This window comes from Syngnathoides biaculeatus, chromosome 3 (genome assembly GCF_019802595.1).
Source record: "Syngnathoides biaculeatus isolate LvHL_M chromosome 3, ASM1980259v1, whole genome shotgun sequence".
Lineage (NCBI taxonomy): Eukaryota > Metazoa > Chordata > Actinopteri > Syngnathiformes > Syngnathidae > Syngnathoides > Syngnathoides biaculeatus.
In genome coordinates this window covers 37,675,340-37,691,915 of record NC_084642.1, presented here as the reverse complement: position 1 = coordinate 37,691,915, position 16,576 = coordinate 37,675,340, and the positions used below count along the sequence as shown (strand labels likewise).

The window sequence follows — 16,576 nt, the reverse complement described above, 5'->3', positions numbered from 1 at the left end:
ATTATGTGTCAAGTGTGTACTCTAATACAGAATATTGCATGACATTCAGAGTTCCAATGTAAAAACACAACTGAGGAGGTTCAAAATGGAGCAAAGGCAATCATTGGCTGGGAAAAGTGTGTAGATTTTGGCTGCAGAGTCTGAGGTGATGAGGTCACAAGCTGAGCTACGCCACACAATGTACCTCTGTGGCGTGGCTCCACTTGGTAACTGTAACGCCGGTCAATGCAGTGTACACCTGTGTGGTAATAAAGAATAGAACATTTCAAACAAGAAAGAGCACCACTTTTCATGGTGAAGAATAAATTTTGTCTCCACAGAAAAATAAGATCTTATGTACAGCAAGTGCCACTGACCAAGTCATGAAACATGCAGCAAAAAGAGAGAATAAAAAAGGTGCATTGGAGACTGACCCATCTCATTGAGGTTGCAATAGGCTCCCCATTCTGGAGCACTGTTCCTGTGTCGTTTGGCTTTCATCTTAAAAATAAAAGGAAAATTGTATTACATGAGACGGGAGAAGTTTTGGGGATTGATTTATGTCCAGCTATCCATTTTCTGTACTGCTAATCCTAACTAGGGTTACGAGCGTGCTGGAATCTATCTCATATCTTCAGGTGAGAGGCGGGGTACACCCTGAACTGGTTGCCAGCCAAAATTAAAATGAAAGTCATTATAATCTACCAGGGGCAAATGCAACTCTCACTGATGCCATCAATCATTGACAACTGTACAACTGTGTGCCTGTGAAACGCTTTCAGGCTTTTGTGATTAAGGACTATCAAAAAAAAACATGACTTGATGCTGCTGTATACTTGTGTGCATAGAAAAACGAACCATATCTGACACAAAGGCAGATGTCAAAGCGAAAGTGGCGACCTTCTTATGGCTTGAGGTGTCAAACTTTCACATTATTTTATATGGTCCACTAAAGCAAATCCTTCACATTTCTTGGCTTAGCTTTGTACCTTTTCATTTTGTCAGAAAATCTGGACTAAAATTTTACATCACTTACATCAGCAAATATTATCAGCATATTTTCACCAAATTTTAATTAAAAATTGTTGTATACAGTGCAGTATGTAAAATGTATTTGCTTGGCATAATTTTACAATTTTATATATATATATATATATATATATATATATATATATATATATATATATATATATATATATATATATACACGCACACACACACACAGTGGTACAATGATTCATAATGTGAATTTTTCATAAGTTGAAGCGCATTTTACATGTAAATAGCGTAATCTGTTCCAGTCAAACCTCATCATCACCATCGCAAGCAGGAAAGGGCTCAGGGCTGATCCCTGATGCAATCCCACCTCCAATTTATTATCCTTAGTCATCCCTACAGCACACCTATACACTGTGCAGCTGCCCCATATATGTCAAATATGTCTATGTATTACCATTCTGACCTTGTCTGTACTTAATCAACACCCTCAAGGCAAATAATAGACCTGTGGTACTCTTCCCAGATATGAAACCATACTCCTGCTTGAGATAACTGACTTCTGTCCAGAGTCCAAACTTTCCTATAACTTAATTGTGTGGCTCAGCAACTTAATATTCTTCTCTAGTTCGCATAGCTCTGCACATCACCTTGTTCTTAAAAATGGGCACCACCACACTGTTCCTTCATTCTACAGGCATCTTCTTACCCGCTAGAATTCTGTTTAACAAGTTGGTTAAAGGGCCACTATCATGAAACGCATGATTTTTAGTATGTTATTAATGAAAAAACGGCAGCCGACATGGACCCATGCATTTTTTCACCACAAAACATGATTTTGACATACAGCTTTTTCTAACTCCCGACACGAAAATCCTCTCTAGTGATATACAGGACAGGACCGCCCTCAAGTGGACTTGTTTGTTTCTATTCGTTTTACCTCTGGGAAGGTAGCTTGTTGTTCCTTCGTGTTAGCCAAAATGCCGGCTCATTGCATTGCTGGACATTGCTTGAACACTCGGGACGATGGATTTACCCTTCATAAGCTTGCAAGAGACCGGGTTCGTTGTGAAAAATGGATTGCATGGGTGCAGAGGACGAGAGCTTCGTGGGTTCCAAATGACAGGTTGGTGTGTATACAGCTACTAAAAAAAAATAATAGTTTGGGGCAGACCACGTAATCAGTCTTTCAGACCGTAACAAAAGATCCACATACGTATGACAGGCGTGCTAAATGTGTCGATGTACGCATCGGTCGATATCGGGCTGTTGTGTCACTTCCCCAGCGAAGGTTGCGCCCCGGCTCAACGGTGTTGTTCATCGTGGACTGCGACTGCTATGAACAACGCCCAAAAGCAGTCCAACTCGGTTCCGTGATAAGTCAGCTCGGCACCGAAAATGAGCCACACCGCCTGAGGCCCCGCGTTCGACGGTCACTGCTTCGGCAAAGGCTGTGCGTCGGGCTTGCGGACGGCGGCGGCTCTGAAGAACGCAGCCAACCATGCCTCACTCAGTCGCATACGACGACAACACAGTAAAGCGCCCCGGCTCGACGGTGTTGTTCATCGCGTTCTGTGGCGGCTATGAACAACCCGCTAAAGCACCACGGCTCGGCTCCATGACAAGCCACCTATAGAGATCCTTTTCTCCTTCATCAGTGTCCAACCTGGCATACTGTGCGGTGAAAATGAAGAGTTCAGACACAAAAGCAGATATATCCATTTTATTGTTTCTGTAGATTCTTTGATATATATAGCAACTAACTAATCAACAAATGTATTTTACCCCATCCTGCTTTAAGATTTTTTTTGGTTTTTTTTTTGCATAAGGTTTCAAATCATCGAATCAATTTTAATAACACTCAGAAAACCCAAGCAAATATAAAATGCCGTTTTCAATTGATAATTCAATTTATTAAGGTAGAAAAAATATCTAAACCTTTCTACTCCTCTGAAAAAGTAATTGCCCCATTGTTAAATCACAAAGTCACTGTGACTAACCATACATTTGGGAAAGGTGAGTTCAATTTCACAAGCCACACCCAAACCTGATTAACACCATACTTACAGTATTTAATCAAGAAATCACTCAAATATAATCTGTCAGAGAATGTGAAGTAGGACACAAGATCCCAAGAACCGATGCATCATGCCACAATCCAAAGAAATTCAAGAATGAGAAAAAAGTGATTGAAATCCATCAGTCTGAAAAAGGTTACAAAGCCATGTCCAAAGCTTTGGGGCTACAGCGAACCACTATTAGAGCCCTTATCCATAAATGGAGAAAATTGGAATCAGTGGCAAACCTTCCCAGGAGTGGACGACCAATAAAAATCACTCCAGGAGTATGAGCACGACTCATCCAGGATCCCACAACAGAACCTCAGACTAAAGACTTGCGTGTGTCGCTGGCCTCAGTTAAGGTCAGTGTTCATGACTTAACCATAAGAAAATAAAAATGGGATCCATGGGAGAGTTCTCTGGTGAAAATGCCTGCTGTCAGCAAAGAATACAAAGGCTCATCTCACATTTGCCCAAAAACATCTTGATGATCTTCAAGACGTTTGGAGAAGCATTCTGATGAGTTAAAAATGTAACTTTTTGGAAGGTGTGCGGCTTGTTACATCTGGTGTAAAAATGGCACAGCATTTGATAATAAAAGCAGTATACCAACAGTAAAAATGATGGCAGTGTGATAGCCTTGGCGCTTCTTTGCTGGCTAAGGACCAGGACAAGTTGCTGTGATTGACGGAACAATGAAGTCTGCTGTTTGCCAGAAAATCCTGAAGGAGAATGTCTGGCTATCAATCCCTGCCCTCAAACTCAAGCACTCTTGGATCATTTAGCAGGACTTCTTCTTTTTCTTTCGGCTTGTCCCGTTAGGGGTCGCCACAGCGTGTCATCTCTTTCCATCTAAGCCTATCTCGAGGATCCTCCTCTCTAACACCCGCTGCCTTCATGTCCTCCTTCACAACATTAACCAACCTTTTCTTTGGTCTTCCTCTCGCTCTTTTGCCTGGAAGCTCCATCCTCAGCACCCTTCTACCAACATAGTCACTCTCTTGCCTCTAAACATGTCCAAACCATCAAAGTCTGCTCTCTCTCACCTTGTCTCCAAAACATCCAACTTTGGCTGTCCCTCTAATGAGCTCATTTCTAATCCTATCCAATCTGCTCACTCCGAGCGAGAACCTCAATATCTTCATTTCTGCCACCTCCAGTTCAGCTTCCTGTTGTTTCTTCAGTGCCACCGTCTCTAATCTTTACATCATGGCCAACCTCACCACTGTTTTATGAACTTTGCCCTTCATCCTGGTGGATACCCTTCTGTCACATAGAACATCAGACACCTTTGGCCAATTGTTCCACCTTGCTGGGACCCATTTCTTTACTTCCTTACTACACTCTCCATTGCTCTATATTGTTGACCCCAAATATTTGAAGTCGTCCACCCTCGTTATCTCTTCTCCCTGTAGCCTCACTCTTCCCCCTCCACCTTTCTCTTTCACGCACATATATTCTGTTTTACTTCTGCTAATCTTCACTCCTCTCCTTCATTTAGCAGGACAACGGTCCAAAACACACACACACACACACCACACACACACACACACACACATTCCAAAAACATGCATTGGAGACTCTAAATTGCCCTGAGGTGGAACCAGTTTAGGGTGTACCCCGCCTCCTGCCCGATGAAAGCTGGAATTAGCTCCAGCAACCCCGTGACCCTCGTGAGGATAAGCAACTCAGAAAATGGATGGATTGATGGATTTGAAACTTTTGTGTGTGATAGATATGTAAAAAAAAAAAAAAAGAAATCATGAATACAGACATCAGGAGGGGAAAATATATTTTCAGGGCACTATACATATCATATGCCCCTTGTTTGGCCTTTGTCACCTCTACCATTGGCTGTCGCATCTTGCTTTCTAATATCCTCAGTCCTTGTAGTGTCCCTTCTTCTCTAACATCTTTCCTTGTATGATTTCCTGTGAGGTTCCACCACCAAGTCTCCTCCTCTGTTTTCCTGTCAGAAGATACACCAAGTGCTCTCCTGCCTGTCTTTCAGATAACCTTGGTTGAAGTGGTTCAGTCTTCTGGAAGTTCATCCTGTCCACCGAGAGCCTGTCTCAGCTCTTCACAAAAAGCTGGACAACACTTTCCCTTTTTTTAGTATCCACCACATGGTTCTCCTCTTTGCCTTTGTCTTCTTAATCTTCTTCCCCCCAACATAGTCATCTTTCACACCACCATCCAATAATGTCCAGCCACACCCGCCCCTACCACTACCTTTCAGAGTAACCTCCTTCAGCACCTCTTTGAGGACCTCTTGTAATTCATCCGACCATTCATTTTCTGAGCCGGCTAGCCTCCCAAGGGTTGTAGGAGTGCTGGAGCCTAACCTCGCTGTCATCGGGCAGGAGGCAGGGTACACCCTGAACTGGTTTACGGCCAATCGCAGGCCACATGGAGACAGACACCAGTCGCACTCAAAATCACACCTAGGGGCCATTTAGAGTCTCCAATACATGTTTTTGGGATGTGTGAGGAAACCGCACTGCCTGGAGAAAACCTACACAGGCACGAAGAGAACATGCAAATTCCTGACGGGACGGGATTTGAAACCCAGTCCTCAAAACTGTGAGCCCAACGCTCTACAACTGCGCCACTGTGCCATCTCTTGAAATTGTCCAGGCCAAAATTAACTTTTATTAATCTGTTCATTCCTGAATAGTTTTTGTATTAAACTATTTTTCCTTTTTCTGAAGTGTAGATAAAGTCAATTTTTAGTTCATTTTTTAACTATGATGTAAGTTGGTGATGAGCATGTCAACACTAGACTTCAAAATAAAGAGTGAACAACTTTTTCAAAGTTGAGTCGCCATAGATAGCATGTATGCATGAGATTTTAGTAAATGTTGCAAAACTGAATGCGCTGAGATTGGTCCTGAATCTAAATGTTCTTAAATGAGTCAGTCAAATGAAAATAAACAGACCCTCTAACATTAAATATTTTGAATTTTATACCAAGACACAGTATATTATAATTTGTGTAAACAGAGATGGACATACTGCTTGTTTGAGCATGTTTCTCGTGATGATGTGTTAGAGAAGCTTTGTAGGCCTACCTTCGTGGAGTACCCCTTGTCCTGTTTGGGGTAGTGGGTGGCATATGTGTCGGGTCCCAGCGTTTGGTAACTCGGGTTGGAGAAACAGCGGCCTATGGAGCTGTTACAAGGTGACGATTCTGCAGAAGCGAACAGGCCAGTGCACTGAACCCCTGCTGTCGTCATATCACATTGCCACAATGTCCTCTATACATCATCACTTTTTATATAGTACACATATAAGCTGTCTGGTAACTGGTGTACAAAGCTGGAAAGTAATAAAAAGAACATGACTATAGAGCTCGTGCACCTATGTCATAAAATCACGTGACATCGCCACATTGCCGGTCAAACGGAACAATGTTGCAAGTTAATTCCGTTGGGACGAAATAAAAATGTCTTATAGCGCGACATCCAGAATTTTGTCCGATACCGTTAAAAATTTCGAAGGTGATGATAAACAAAGGTACATGGAAAAATGAGAGAAACTTGGCATAGAGGACCCTTATTTAATGCCGAAGTCGATGTTTTCACCGATAAGAAAGTGGACCGTTAATTTGCTTCCCCTTGTCTTGGATGACTGGATATACACATGTATATGCTGAGTAGGTTGTCAAGATTTAAACGGGACAGTTTGAAAGCGTATAAAAGTCCGGGCGCATACGAAAAAAAAAAGAAAAAAAAATAGGACAGGGAGTCGTCTCCTCCGTGTACAGAAGCGTATTGCGGCCACATGTTAACCTCCGTAAACCTCTCTGCGACAGACATTTTTTTTTTCTTAAATACGCATTGTTCTCAAATGAGTCAACTTGGCATTCTCAATACTTCTTGGTTATTTGAGATTGACAAGAATAATTCCCAACTGAAATGAAATAATCACTACACAGTCGTGTGTATTTTGTTGGGCACCATCCATCCCATTTAATTGCCGAAATCCATCGATCTTTTATCGTCTTTTCAGCTGGTATTCCAGAGAATGATCTCTTTGAAGAATTGTCTCGTCCATTGTGACAACCAACAGCACAATAGGTCTCGGGTATTGGGAAAAATGTGCTACGGTTCAGCTGACTCCCGAGCAGCTTTGTTTGACCGGCAACCCATCGATCTTTTTTGGTCTTTTGAGGTGGTATTCTATAGAATGATATCTTTGAAGAACTGTGTTGTCTATGGTGACAACCAACAGCAAACAGGTCTCGGGGGATTTGAAAAATATGCTCCGGTTCAACGGCTCCTGCACTGCAGAGCAGCTAGGTTTGACCGGCAATATGGCGGCGTGCAAACCGTGATGTCACGTGCACCAGCTCTATTGGAAAGAGCTTCTTAAGTGGCACTTAATGTTGCCTTATTTGATGAAGATGTATGGTGCATTGTATAGATTAGATGAACTCATTCATCTCAGATGCAGTATCAGGACCATCAAGAAGCACAACCTATAATCTTTCAGTTGAGAGACAAACATCATCATCATGGGACTTCCTTCCTATGGCTAGTGAAGTCGCTATACTAAGTTATAGGAGCAGAAGTTTTACAGCCAGATGCCCTTCCTGACGGCAACCATAGAGGGCACACGCAGGCATGGGGAGAACATGCAAACTCCACACAGGCAGGGCGGGATTGAACCCTGGTCCTCAGAACTGTGAGGCCAATACTCTAACCAGTTGCTCCATCGTGCCTGACAACACACACAAGACTCTGCTGCAAATATTTGTGAGAACATTGACTCCTCAACAAAAAAATAATATTTGGGGTTAGATTTCAGAATGGACTTAAAATGCATTATAACTTTTACACGTTAACTTAATTTGACAACTTGCTATTCTCTAATCACAAACGTGTTGCCCTGAATGGACCAATACATTTGCTGGTTCAGTTAGTTGGTTGTCCCCCTTCGGCATGCTGTTCACATTTCAATGTAATGATACCAAGGTGACACCTAAACAATTGATGATTAGTACTCTGCTATTGAGAGCCTTCATTCGGAATGTTCACAGAGGGAAGTGGTCACTGAGCTGTGAATATCACAGACTCACAGCGTCATCAGCAGGTCACAATAGAAACACAGTCTGGAAGAATCATAAAATTTAGAAGTAGACATTGTTGGGAATTGATCAAACATTATTTGGCTCCTTGTCAGAGAACAGCAAGTTCTGCAAAGAGTCCTGAAACACTGACCATTTTGGACATATGTTTTCAAGAGTTTAGAGACCCTTAAAAGTCATTATGTATTTTAGGTTCATCCATATTATTATACAGCTGTAACCAGAAATTTAGAAACTGTACAAAAGACATGCATTTTTGTTTCTTACTGTCTGACATGAAATCAGAGTAAGGTTTTGCTGTTTTAGGTCACTTATGATTACCAAAATTATTTCTACTTGGTAAATTCCAGAATAATGAGATGACTATTTTAAAAAAAAATGTTTCATTACTTTCTTCCAAATCAGAGGTTTACATATATTTCATTAGTATTTGGTACTACTACCTTTACATTGTATGACTTGGGTCAAATGTTTTAGAAATCCTTCCACAAGCTTCTCAAAATAGTTGGCAGGAATTTTGGCCCATTCCTCCCAACAGAACTGGTGCACCTGAGACACTTTTGTAGGCCACCTTGCTTGCACAAGCCTTTTCAGACCATGCAGTTTCCATGGTCACTCCAAAACACTGACTGTCCTGAAGCAACTTTGTCACTAGTTTGGCAGTGTAGTTCAGCTCCCTTTCCATTTGGAAGACCCATTTCCTCTCAAACTTTAACTCGAGATCTTGCTACAGTATTTTCAAATAATTTTCATTTCCTCATGATGCATATGGGGCTCATCTCAATGTGAATGTTCTTCTGAAATGTTCTTGTTTTTAAGAATAGGCTCTATTTTATAAAATGCACCAAAAACCTCCCACACTCATATTTCAGACTTGGGACGGTGTCCTCAAACTGACAGGCTTCCCTCTTTTTACTCTAAATGTAAAGATGGTCATTATGGCCAAACAGTTCAATTTTAGTTTTGTCAGACAACAAGACGTGTCTCCAACAATCTTTGACCCTGTGTGCATTTGCAAAATGTAATGTTTTTTTCTTTTTCTTTTGAAGTAATGGCTTCTTCTTGGTAGAGTAGACTTTAAACCCAAATTGGTAGATCGACTGTCATTGTGGATTAACACACTTATTCTGATTGTGTTGTCGGGTTGATTGTCACATTTCAGACCAAATCCCATTCATCTCTGGAACACAGGCCCCGTCTCCATTCTGAGTGGGTTGATGGTATGACATTTCCATTGTGTTTATACTTGTGCATATCCATCCATCCATGTTCTGAAGGGTCGTGGGAGTACTAGAGCCAATCCCAGCTACCATCGGACAGGAGGCAGGGTACACCCTGAACTCGTTTCCAGCTAATTGCAGGGCACATGGAGACAGACAACAGTCACACTCACAATCACATCTAGAGGCAATTTAGAGTCTCCATTTTATGCATGTTTTTGGGATGTGGGAGGAGAAACCCCACATAGGCACGGGGAGAATATACAAACTCCACACAGGTGGGGTCGGGATTTGAACCCTGTTCCTCAGAACTGTGAGCCCAACGCTCTAAGGTGCACCACTGTGCCACCTACTTGTGTATAATTATTTGGAAACCGGAACATGGAACCTTCAGGCATCTGGAAATTGCACCCAAGTATGAACAAGAGTTGTGCAAGTCCAAAAACCCCTTCCTGATATCTGACTGGTTTATTTGGATTTTCCCATGATGTTACACAAAGAAGCAGTTTATTTCAGGTTTTCCCACCTGGGTTTTCCCAAATTGTTAAAAGGCATCATAATGTTACTGTATGTAAACTTCAGACCTTGAAGAAAGTACTGAAAATTTGGCCTAAAAATTATTTAAAAAATATACCTAAAACAGGCAAAGTTTAATCTGATTTCATGGAGTCACTCTAAGATAAAAACATACTATGTCTTTTTATGTATTGTACATAACATCGGATTTCAAATGCTTCAACTGTTTCATTTGCTACACTGAACAAAAGAGAGACGAATGGAAACGTCTCAAAATAGCAATGAAAACATACGGGGCTCATCTCAATGTGAATGTTCTTCTGAAATGTTCTTGTTTTTGAGAATAGGCTCATTAACCACCTTTGTACTTTTTCTTTTAAATAATGACTTGTTTTTCCCATTTTATCTCCATAGGGATGAACTCTAGATTATCTTTGCATCAGCAAAGTTATGAAGGGTCACAATGTGAATTATATTAATGATAACCTGCAACATTTTGTATCATTTGAACATTTGTGGTGGTAGTAATAATTCAGCCAGAAAGACAGTTCATTTGCTCCACTGTCAAGCTCCTGGTGCCCTCGATGGAATTACTGGAGGGAGGCGCAAGCATGTAAACAGAGGAGTGAAGAGCAAGCACCTAGGAAGTTGCAAAGACAGAAATCAGATGAGCCCCTTGTCTATTTCAGCCCACACTGAGGATAAAAAGAAATGCGAGCGAGTGTATGAGAAAGAGAAAAGAGAGAGACAGAGACCAAGACCATGACCAAGGCCAAGACCTTACCAGAAAGAGAGTAGTCAGTGGAGTTGATGTGCAGGGCGGGTGTGTAGGTGACACTTGGAATATGGTGGCCTTTCTCTCTCTGTCGGGAGCGCAACCAAACCACCAGACCCAGCATGGCCATAATTAGCAGCAGCAAGAAGATGATGCCTAGGATGGCGCCCGCTGACTGACGCTCCGATGCAAGAGCAGGGCTGATCTTGGTGTAAGGGTTCAGGTCCTCCATCATTAGGGCTGCTGACACGTCAAATTGATGGCCAACATGTAAAAATATGCAGTTGGTCTACAAAACTCTGAATGGTCTTAGACCCAAGTATAGTAAAGTGCTTTTTCGTCTTCCAGACCTTTAGGTATGTAGGGAGTAGGATTAGGCGTTTGTAGAACCAGAACAAAACAAATGGAAGCTTTGTTTTCTTTCTATGCATTTCAACTGAACACCTGATGTCTACTTAAAGTTTATGCATTAGTGTATACTGTATGTACACTAGGTAAATATTAGATATACGAACAGGATTTTTGGAGTCGATCACTGATAAGGAAGTTTAAAAAAATCTAACCAATCACCGATTTGATCAAAAAATGTTGGTAAGAGTCTATTTAAATGACCTGTTCATTTACTGTATATACTTGTGTTCTTAATTGTTCAAAAAACATGTATTTACAATAAACAATGTATCTTCGTTCATCTATTTATGGCAGTGAGCCAGAGTGACAGACAGAACCAAGTAGTGGTCTTTATTAGATTACAATAACATATACAGCAATTAATCCATCTACTTTTTGTGACATTTTTTTTGTTGGAATTCACTGCTCTGGTCAATATGTGTTGAAAAGAACGGCAGCATCTTTACACACAACAACAATTAGTGATAGCACAAGCTTGATAGGATATCTAACTGTTACCTGTTTGTGAGGTGTATTGTGTGAACTACAGCAACATCTTATAATACAGTTGGCGTGATCCACTCCTGGTGTCATTCCCACGGTACGGTAACGATTGTAACGCATTTGAGTAGACAAAGTAAAGCCCAATGATCCTAAAATACAGTGGTATCGGAAAACAAGATTTTATTTCAGTTGTCTGTCATCGTACAGTCGTGAAAGAGCAAATTTGTCTTATAGTCCGATCCACACGTTGCATATCTGTCTCAGCTGTATTCTCTCTTCTATTACACTGACATGTTTTCTTAATAATTTTATTGCCTGTCGGATATTCACAGTACACCATCAAAAGACACACACACACACACACACACACAAACTATATCAATACTGTACTATTATATACAAATTGACTAGCTTTTAGATTCAGACATACTGTGGACGATGGTGACGTCAAGTACAGTAAATGGATTTCTCAGAGCCGATCAATGGCGTCATTGACTGGATCTTCTATTTATGACATCAAAACTGATCAGCCAATCAGGAAAAAAAATTGCCAAATATCGGGCATTCTAATCAGACTGATCAAATTGGCATAAAGTCTTGTAAATATGGCCTGAAAACATTATTGTTCACTATTTTTTGATGGATCTTTTCCCTTCAGCCTGAATCTGTTATGCCATTTTACAAATTTGTTTGGTCCTTTTAGTTTTTCTGCTGTAAAGTTGAGATTTTATTTTGATTTTCATCATTTCATTTTATTTTGTTTTTATTATTTTATTTTTTCGCAACTGTAGAGGACTCCAAATTTCCCCGATGAAATTGTGCAAAGGAAATGAATTTGCCCTATTGAAATTCATCCAGAAACATCCCACTGAAAACAACATCATCACAAGCCAGAAATCCCCCACCACAAATCAGCCTGGAAACTCCTCAAACAGAAAACTCAGGGAATTGATTTTTGACTTTAGGGAATAGACAGATTACCAAGGCACTCCTTCTGTGGTCCTTCACATTCGGTCACCTTTCTAAACACCTCTAGATAGATTGATAAAACATTTGTCAATAGATTTACAACCTTTGGGAGTGAACAAATCCCAAAGTTACCCCCACTCTGGAAAACTTATTGACCCCTCCCACCCCTTTTTCCGCTCAAGTGGGCCCCCAAGATGCCCCCCTGCACTTCCAGTCACATCTTCATACCTCAACCCACCACACAGTCTCAGCCATGCTCTAAGCATTTTAACTAAGGATTGTGTCGATAGAATGATAACAGACCCAAGGTGTTACAAAAATAAAATTGTACGAAAATCCTTTCTTCCCATGAAACCTGTGGGTGATCTCTTTATGTCATTTTTTTTTTCCAGGAATCCTCAACTTGTGTTTACGTGACGTCATCCTGAAGAAATTAATATTTTTCAACCATGTATGCTGAGTTATTTTAAACCATAGAAAATGCAAAAATCTTACATTTTCTAAAGGTCTGCTTTCAAAGAGATGTGCCAGGACATTCTCAGTCTTCAGCTAATGCACAGATGTCACAATATTGCAACCTGTCATCTTCAACACTGGACTAATGTTGGTGCTTTTTGACAGTTGAGACAGTTTAAATGTACACTATATGGACAAAATTTACATTCCTATTGATTTGATTTATTTAATCCAGGGGTGCCCAATGCGTCGGTCGCCGAGGCAGTTTTGCTCAATCGTATAACCCCCCCCCCCCCCACACACACACATGTAGACTGATTGGGCAAACTCCGATGCACCCTCAAGGACCCTGTCGAGGGTGTAGCGCTGGTCCACTATTCCATAGACAGAATGAAAACTACAGTACATTGCTCCTCCTGTATCTGAGATTTGACTTCCTGAGAGACCCTTCTCTCCAGCACCCCTGACTAGACCATACCAGGAAGACTGAGGAGTATGATCCCCTGTAGTTGGAACACACCCTTTGCTCCTCGTTCTTAAAAAAGGGCACCCCCACCCCAGTCTGCCAATCCAGAGGCACTGTCCCTGATGGGCATGTGATGTTGCAGAGGCGTGTCAACCAAGACAGCCTAACAACATCCAAAAATGGGTTATGAACAGGTGGGGGGGGGGGGGGGCAGATCGTGTCAGAACAAGTAATTGTGGAAAAGCTTTGACAACGATCACTCAAAGAAAAATAGATGAGGAGCACTGCAGTTTTCGGCAAGACTGGACAGCCTTTGTAGAGAGAGAAAGTTCTGCTGTTTGTCTAATTTGTAATTACAAAATTGCAACGATGAAATTCTCAAATATAAAGCGCCACTTCACTAAAATCCATGTTTGGATGCAACTAAGTGAATGGAATTTAGGTAGCTTTGCTGGTGCTTTAGCAATTGTGAGAAACGGAAAGCCATTCATGGATGGGAAGTATGCCAAAGGATTCATGATTGATGTTGCCAGTAAATGTTTTGACAACTTTTCGCATAATGATAAAATAATCAAATGAACAAAAGACATGCCTTTGTCGGGAAGAACTGTTCACTATCGTATGATCATGATGGCAAATCAAATTGAAGTATGTTCACAATTAACGGATGGAAGTCTGGATGCCTGCATGACGATTAATCTAACAATGTATGAAACAGACTCCAAACCCATCAGCAAAACCATGGAGCACCAGAAGTCACATTACTGGTAAGAAGTACTTTTGTAATCATTGGTTACCAACATCATAACAATGTTATTTAAAAGAATTCAGAGACATATTGTACTCTAAAAGTGTTGCTCCTACATAAATGCGCAAATACACCTGTATTTAGGTTTTAAAATATTGCATGGCTCTTTTGAAATTACATTTTAAAATATTTGGCATTTGTCGCTCTCAGCCCAAAATGTTCCCAATCCCTGCTGTAGGGACATTGATGTCACCTCTCTGGCAGAGAAGGAGCATAAACTGGTTCGTGCGGTCGAGAAGTTCCAACTAGATATAGTCAAAGTTGCCTTTGTCCACCGCTTGGGCTCTGGTACCAGTCCTCTTGAGAGGGGTTGGACTCTGTTCCACTCTGGAGTTGCTCAAAGTGAGAGGTGCCGAGCAGGTGTGGGTATACTTATTACCCCCTGGTTGGCCACTTGTATGTTGGGGTTCACCCCGGTGGATAAAAGGGGAGCCTCCCTCTGCCTTCGGGTGAGGGGACAGGTCCTAGCTGTTGTTTGTGCCTATGTACCCACCCCTTTTGGAGTCCTCCGAGGGAGTGCTGGAGAGCACACCCTTAGGGGACTGCAGCATTCTGCAGGAGAACCTCCATCCCCACATCGGCAATGACAGTGAGACCTGGAAAGGCGTGATTGGGAAGAACAACTAGATATAGCCAGAGTTGCCTCTATGCACCGCTTGGGCTCTAGTACCAGTCCTCTTGAGAGCGGTTGGACTTGGCGCCTGTACGTTGGGGTTCACCCCAGCGGATGAGACGGTAGCCTCTCTCCACCTTTCGGTGAGGAAATGGGTCATGACCTTTGTTTATGTCTATGCACCAAACAACAGTTCAGGGTACCCACCCTTTTTAGAGTCCTCAGAGGGAGTACTGGAGAGCACTCCCTTTGAGGACTCCATCATTCTCCTGAGGAAATTCAATGCCTACGTGGGCAATGACAGTGAGATCTGGAAAGGTGTGATTGAGCAGAACCCTCCCGATCAGAACCCTAGAGGTGTTCTGTGACTGGACTTCTATACTCTTCATGAATTGTCCATAACAAACACCATGTTCAGGTATAAAGGTGTCCACATGCGCACTTGGCACCAGGAGACCCGAAGTCGCAGTTCGATGATCGACACTCAGGTGAAGAGAGCGTCAGAGCTGTAAACGAATCCTCACCTGGTGCTAATATGGCTCCAATGGTGGGGGAAGATTGGAGATTGGGAATTTCAACTCCCACCTCTGAAAAAACTTTGCTCATGTTCCGGGGAAGTGGGGGACATTGAATCTGAGTAGACGATGGCTGCGCCTCCATTGCTGAGGCAACCGACCGGAGCTGTGCCCGGAAGGTGGTCGATGCCTGTCGTGGCAGCAACCCGCTGAGGCATAGGGAGGAGTTCGGTAAGGTCATGGAGAAGGAGTTCAAGACAGCTTTGAGGAATTCCTTTCCCATTGGCGTCTCAGGAGAAGCAAGTAGTGGACCGTCAACACTGTGCATAGTGAAGATAGCACATTGCTGACCTCAACTTGGGATGCTGTGAGTTGTTGGGGAGAATACTTTGAAGACTTCCTCAATTCCACCGACACACCTTGCCATGAGGATGCAGAGTCTGGGTTCTCTGAGGGGGGCTCTTATATCTCTGGGGTTGAGGTCACCGAGGTGGTTAAAAAGCTCCTTGGTGGCAAGGCCCCGGGGGTCGATGAGATTCACCTGGAGTTCTTAAAGGCTCTGGATGGTACAAGTTGACATGTATCTGCAATATTGTGTGGTCATCGGGGACAGTGATTCTGGATTGGCAAACTGGAGTGGTGGTCCGTCTCTTTAAGAAGGAGGACAGGAGGGTGTGTTCCAACTATAGGGGGCTCACACTCCCGAGCCTTCCTGGTAAGATCTATTCAGGGGTGCTGGAGAGGAGAGTCTTCCGGGAAGTCAAATTTCCGATTCAGGAAAAGCAATGTGGTTTTCATCTTGGCCGTGGAACAGTGGACAAGCTCTACACCCTCAGCAGGATCCTCGAGGGTGCATGGGATTTCGTCCAACCAGTCTATATGTGTATTGTGGACTTGGAGAAGGTGTTCAACTGTGTCGCTCAGGGACTACTGTGGGGGGTTCTTCATGAGTATGGGCTCCATATCTGGGAACCCCCTGATATGGACTGTTTGGTCGGCATTTGGTCTGCCTTGCCGGCAATAAGTTGGACTTGTTTCTGGTGAAAGTTGGACTTCGCCAAGGCTGCCCTTTGTCACCGGTTTTGTTCATATTTTTTTACGGACAGAATTTCTAGGCGCAGTCGAGGCGTAGAGGGTGTCTGGTTTTGTGGCCTCAGCATTGCATCTCTGGTCTTTACATATGATGTGGTTCTGTTAGCTTCATCAAGCCATGATCTCCA

At 42.4% G+C, this 16,576-nt stretch overlaps 1 protein-coding gene across 1 annotated transcript in view; it reads right to left on the bottom strand.

Annotated features, from left to right (window-relative positions):
• The window catches only part of LOC133498606 (multiple epidermal growth factor-like domains protein 11), a 217,556-nt gene that overhangs the window by 6,391 nt on the left and 194,589 nt on the right, over window positions 1–16,576 (bottom strand). The window contains exons 19-22 of the mRNA XM_061815677.1: window positions 10,645–10,878; window positions 6,107–6,261; window positions 414–480; window positions 185–238 (exon numbers count right to left, since the gene is read on the bottom strand). Of these exons, the coding sequence (XP_061671661.1) occupies window positions 185–238; window positions 414–480; window positions 6,107–6,261; window positions 10,645–10,878 (510 nt within the window). The remainder of the gene's footprint in view (window positions 1–184; window positions 239–413; window positions 481–6,106; window positions 6,262–10,644; window positions 10,879–16,576) is intronic.